Genomic DNA, 6,417 nt, shown 5'->3' on the forward strand with positions numbered 1-6,417 from the left:
CCTGGTGAAGAGATTGTGGATCTCAGGCATTGTGGGAAGGCTCCCTGTAAGTACCCGCCGCTCCAAGGTGAGTGTTCGAGTCATCACGCCTTTATCGTTGAGGAACTTGGCGTCAGAGTAAACTTGAAACTGGCCGTCGACACACCACCGGTCTGGCTGGTCAGAGTTTGGGGTAGGGACCTGAGCTGGTGCGCCGGATGTAGAGTCTGAACTGTCAGCCTCATCAGACGAGGCCGACGCTGCAACAGTGTCGGGTGCGGGAACCTCTGCAGAGCCAGAAGCTTCGTCGAACCAGGATACTCCTAAGGAGCCAGACGCTTCTTCCTCATTCGTGGCTGACCCAGAGGGTGTGCCGGTCAGTGTGCGCTCCTCATCAGACTGGGAGGCAGTGACTACGCCGGTCGCCACCTTTTTGGGTGTGGCTCTGGAAGCACGGGCAGCGCGGGAAGGGGCGGAAGTGCCTGGGGGCACGTACTCAGGGTCCCGCTCATCATCAGAGCCGATGATCAAGCGTGCAGACGGGGCGACAGACTTGGATCGCCCACGTGCGTAGGTGCGGTCTTGCTTGGGTGCCATAGTAGATAGTACCTGCAAAAGATCACAATTAGTACGAGTAGTGGAAAATAAGAAAGGTGAACCCATAAGCAATAAAACAGTGAAAATAATATGTAAGTGCTGTAGAAACAGTGACACACGACGGGCCTGGTGACGGCTCGTCGTGACTATGACGGACCGTCGTGAGGTCCGTCGTGTTGTACTTGGACTCTGTATAAATAGAGAACCCTGAAGGAGAGTCTCTGTCCAGCATGACGGTATATGCAGGACGGACCGTCGTGGGTATGACGGTCCGTCGTAGGTGTCCGTCATAGGATACTTAGAAAAGTATTGGAGACCCTTAGCAGAGGGGTCTCTGACTATCATGACGGTCGTGCAGGATGGATCGTCGAGGGTACAACGGTCCATCGTAGGTGTCCGTCGTTGGACACTTGGAAAAATATTGGAGACCCTTAGCAGAGGGGTCTCTGACCATCACGACGGTCGTGTAGGACGGACCTTCATAGCTATGACGGTCCGTCACATGTATCCGTTGAAGGACACTTGGGAAAAAAAAGAGAGACCCTTAGAAATAGGGTCTCTGACAACCGGAACGGTTGTGCAAGACGGACCGTCCTGAAGACGACGGTCCGTCACAGGTGTCCGGTAGGACAGGGGTGCTAGGGCTTGTGCAACGGACCCTACGACGGTCCGTCGTGGCTACGACGGTCCGTCGTTGGGGTCTCGTTCTGAACGACAGTGACAGAACTAAAGGTACCCTAAGCAACCCCGATGAACCCACATCAACCTTGTAGTGTTTTGGACCTACATGTGTCTAACCCAACTACCTAAGAAACTAACAATGCAAAAGCACCTATGTCTAGGGTGGTAAACATGGTAATTTCGAACATTTGTAACCTAGGTCAGGCAGAATCGTATAAAATAAACAAAATACTATGAGGAACTAAGCTTAATACTAACTAGCAACAAAAATGCAAGATAAATGAGTATAAATTAGATACACATACCGTAGAAATGGAGAAAAACAGATGCAAAGGTACTCGATGGCAAGGTAGACACCTACAGCAGCAGCTCCGACTAGTAGATGGTAATTTTAAGGCTTTGGAGAATTGTGGGGGCAATGATCAATGGGGGGAGATGTGGAAGTTGAAAAGAAAGGGGAGATGAGAGGAATAAGGAAGTAATGGGGTGAAATATGAAGGGGTGGGGAGTATAAACGGTCAGATTTTGAAAAGGGTCCAGCCGGGTCGGGTCGGGTAGAATTCATTAATCACGCGACGGTTCCCCGACGACGGTCCGTCGCAGTTGTGACGACCCGTCGTTGGTTCCGTCGTGTGTGCCCTAATTTCAAAATAGCAGAAAAACGTACCTGGACGACGGATGCATACGACGGTCCGTCGCATGCGCAACGGTCCGTCGATGTATCCGTCAGTGGCTGCTGCGGAGTAGTTTTCTGCAGAATTTCCTGGTGATGTGCCTGCGAATTTAAAAACCCATTAGTAGAAAAATGCTATCCTTACTAATAAAACGACAAGTATTGGGTTGCCTCCCAACAAGAGCCTGATTTAATGTCGCGGCACGACTGGGACACTTGATTACTCAGCCTTTATCAAGATGGTTTGCCTCTATTACTTTATTCCCCGATGCTTTATGCCCAAAATAGAGTTTTATTCGTTCTCTATTCACCTTAAACCACACTCCCTCCTTGGCTTTTAACTCAACTGCTCCATGAGGGAATACTTGGGTAATCAAGTAAGGGCCAGTCCATTTGGACTTGAGCTTGCCCGGAAGACGAGGCGACCCAGAACTGTCTACAAGCACCAAATCCCCAACCATAAACTCTTGTTTTGCATTTTCCTGTTCAGTCTCCTTCTTCATCTTTTCTTTGTGGGATATGGCAGATACCGATTGGAGCTCACCACTCTGCCTCATGGTCCTACAAATGTTGAAGGTCTCTTCTTCATTATTCAACCGAAATGTCATCTGTCCCTTCTCCATATCAACTAAGGCTCTACCTGTGGCAAGGAATGGCCTCCCTAGAATAATAGGCATTTCGAAATCAACCTCACAATCAAGAATAACAAAACCAGCCGGAAAGATGAATGACTCCACTTTTACTAGCACATGTTGAGAGGCCCACTCCAGGCTCAGAGCAAGAAGAAATGTTGAAAAAAATGAAAAGCATCGAGAAACACATGAAGAGCATGCAAGGGTTAGGAGGGCACAAAAGTGACGCATTCAAAGACTTGTGTATGTTCCCAAATGTCCACCTGCCACCTGGGTTCAAAACCCCTAAGTTTGATAAGTATGATGGACACGGTGATCCCATAGCCCACCTTAAGAGATACTGTAATCAACTTCGGGGTGCAGGGGGTAAAGAAGAATTGCTCATGGCTTATTTTGGTGAAAGCCTGACTGGTGTTGCCTCAGAATGGTTTATAGATCAAGAGATTTCCCAATGGCACATATGGGATGATATGGCTCAAGATTTTGTTAGACAATTTCAGTACAATGTCGACATTATGCCAGATCATAATACACTCTCCAATACAAGAAAAAAACCAAGTGAAAGCTTCAGAGAATATGCTATCAAATGGAGGGAACAAGAAGCCCGAGTTAAGCCCCCATTAAATGAGCAGAATTGGTTGATATCTTCATAGAGGCTCAAGATCCTGACTACTTTCACCACCTCACAGCCGCAATGGGAAGACCGTTTCACACAGCAATCAAAATTGGGGAAATGGTCGAAAGTGGTCTCAAAACAGGAAGGATCGTGAGCCAGGCAGCAATCAAAGCTACCACACAGGCCATTCAAGGTGGTTCAACAAGTTTTGGAAATCGTAAAAGGAAAGAGGAAGTTATTTCACTGGCCTCAGGGTCAAGAGGAGCTCAGAGAAAGTCTGATTGTCCCTACACATCAGTTCAGGGACAACTTAGCTATCCTCAGCATTACTACCCTTATGCTCCTCAATATCCAGTATCTCCATCTCCGTACACGGTCTTAAATGCTCAGTCATATGTGCATCCTCCCAATCGCCCACCTTTTCGGGCCCCATCTCAAGGAAACTTTCGCCCACAACGGCCACCCTATCAGGTCCCTTACAACTCTCCTCTTATGCGGAATTATGCTCAAGATCAAGCACTGAAAAAGAAATTCACTCCATTGGGGGAGTCGTACTCCAGCTTGTTTCAAAAGTTAAGAAATATAGGAGCGATTGAGTGTATCCCACCACATCGTCTGAATCTAAATGCTCCAGGCTTCCAAGCCAATGAAAGATGTGAATATCATTCAGGAGACCCAGGACATAGCATTGATAATTGTTGGACCTTGAAGGGAGCAATAGAGAAGCTGATCGAGCATGGAGTTGTTGTTGTGACAGATGATCAAAACACTCCCAATGTGACCAATAACCCACTTCCAGCTGAAAAAAACTTAGTGGGTATAATTTGTGATGATCAAGAGTACAAACTCCTCAGCAAAATGGGAAAGTTGTTTAGGAAGATTGGAGAAGAAGACAGGTCAATGAAGAGTTTAGAACTAGTTGCATCTCTGAGTGCGGAAGGTGTCAATCTTGACACCAAAGTCTTGTGCGTCCCGGGGGTTTCAAAGGGGATTGAAGTTCGAGCAACTATGCCAAAGTTGTATGTATCAAGCGGCTTTTCATTAACACAGCATGATCAAAGTGGCTTGACCAAGTTGAAAGAGCCTATTTTTGTTAAGATCGTTCAACAGCTTCCAATAATTGATTCAAAGGTTGTCCCTTGGAACTATAACAAAGCCGCAGTGTTTTATCAAGGAAAGGAGATTGTCGAAGAAGTTGATGAAGCGGGAGGTTTGACACGCTCTGGAAGATGTTATTCTCCAAAAGAATTAAGAAAAGGTAAGATGACTGAAAATATCCAAGTACCACTAAAGAAAGCAGTTACTGAAGAAGAAAATGTAGAATTTCTAAAAAAGCTTAAGGTTCCAGATTACTCTGTCGTGGAACAATTGAAGAAGACGCCTGCACAGATTTCACTGTTGTCTCTACTTTTGCACTCAGAAGAACATCGTCTTGTGTAGAATAAGGTTTTGAATGAAGCACATGTACCAAAAGAGACCACAGTAAATCAGTTGGAGAATATGACCAGGCGCGTCTTCGAGTCAAACGCCATCACTTTCAGTAATGATGAGTTGCCCAAGGAGGGAGCTGGACACAACAAAGCTTTGCATCTTACAGTGACATGTGAAGGTTACTATGTAAAGAGAGTCATGATAGATGGAGGGTCAGGGGTAGACATATGTCCTCTTTCTACGCTGCAAAGCTTGAAAGTTAACACTGACAGAATTCGCCCCAGTAATGTATTTGTGCGAGCTTATGACGGCTCAAGGAGGGATACCATTGGTGAAATCAATTTGAACATGACAATTGGGCCAGTAGTCTTTACGATTGTGTTCCAAGCTTATAATTTTCTACTAGGAAGGCCATGGATCCACATGGCTCGAGCCGTCCCATCAACTCTACATCAAGTTGTCAAGTTTGAATACAACAATCAGGAAATCACTGTTCATGGGGAAGATGATTCACCTATCTACAGAGATCCATCTGTCCCATACATTGAGGCAAAGGAAGGATGTGATTCTGTTGTTTACCAGTCTTTTGAGGTTGTATCAGTCGATCGCTTTAAAGAAGGAGAATCTATCATCCAATCATGTATCTCTTCTTCCGCTTCAATGGTAGCAACGACGATGCTCAAATATGGTTATCAACCCGGTAAGGGTTTGGGAGCATATTCGCAAGGAATCATGGATCCCATTACTCTTTTAGGAAACCAAGGCACCTATGGCCTCGGATACAAACAAAGCAAGAGAAATGGAAATAAAGCTAAGAACCACAAAAGGATTGATTGGTCGTTGCCACAACTGATTCCCCATATTTCTCATTCTTTTATCAAACCTCAGGGTCCAGAATTGAAAGATTCATTCACTCTTGAAGACATTGAAGAAATTATTGAGGATCTCAGTCAGTTGTTTTGTGAAGTAAATATGGTCCAAGTTGGTGAAGGCACAAGTCCTGCCAATATGCAGCTCGTGGGCTCAGGTGTTGAGTTAAGCAATTTCCCACTCCTTTCCCCATAAGGAAGGAGTCGTGGTAGTTTGTTTTGCTACTCTTTTGTATTTTGTTGTTCTCAGGGTTGTGGTCCGAATAGTTCAAAGTATTTTGTTATTGTCAACCCTTCTGTCCCTTTTGATGTGAATGAAATGAAATTTCAGCTTCATAGTAAATTTTGTTTTTTTCCTCTCTTAATTCTTATTTTCTATTTTTCAGTTCTGTAAATGACGACTTTGATAACATGACATGCATACGGAATTCACTCCCTGATTTCAAAGAGTTGTTTATTCTTGAATCACCAAGTCAAGAGGTGGAATATGATGAAGAAGAGGCTTTTAGGGAAATTAATAGGGAACTGGAACAGTTTGAGCACAAACTGAAGCCTAATCTTAGTGAAACTGAGACAATCAATTTGGGAAGTTCCTAGGATGTTAAGGAAATAAAAATAAGTTTACATATCAATCAGGAAATTAGAGAGGCAATAATACAACTTTTGTTTGAGTACAAAGATGTATTTGCTTGGTCTTATGATGACATGCCAGGTTTGAGTGTTGATTTAGTGGTTCATAAGTTGCCCGTTTATCCTGATTTTCCACCCGTCCAACAGAAAAGAAGGAAATTCAAACCGGACGTGAGTGAAAAAATCAAGGAAGAAATAATGAAACAATTGAATGCAAAGGTGATCCAAGTTATTCGTTACACTACTTGGTTGGCAAATGTTGTTCCTGTGCCGAAAAAGGATGGAAAGACAAGAGTTTGTGTTGACTAT

General features: G+C 44.6%; 1 protein-coding gene across 1 annotated transcript; it reads left to right on the forward strand.

The window, feature by feature from the left end:
- The first annotated feature begins 3,256 nt into the window (after nt 1-3,256).
- On the forward strand, nt 3,257-4,618 carry LOC107029956. Its single transcript, XM_015231384.1, has one exon. It carries the CDS (start codon nt 3,257-3,259, stop codon nt 4,616-4,618), a length of 1,362 nt encoding a protein of 453 aa, XP_015086870.1.
- Nucleotides 4,619-6,417: the final 1,799 nt, after the last annotated feature.

This window comes from Solanum pennellii, chromosome 9 (genome assembly GCF_001406875.1).
Source record: "Solanum pennellii chromosome 9, SPENNV200".
In the NCBI taxonomy this organism is placed as follows: domain Eukaryota; kingdom Viridiplantae; phylum Streptophyta; class Magnoliopsida; order Solanales; family Solanaceae; genus Solanum; species Solanum pennellii.

What these genes read in the sequence shown, in the direction of transcription:
- LOC107029956 (XM_015231384.1), top strand. Translation starts at nt 3,257, where the DNA reads ATGGGAAGACCGTTTCACACAGCAATCAAAATTGGGGAAATGGTCGAA.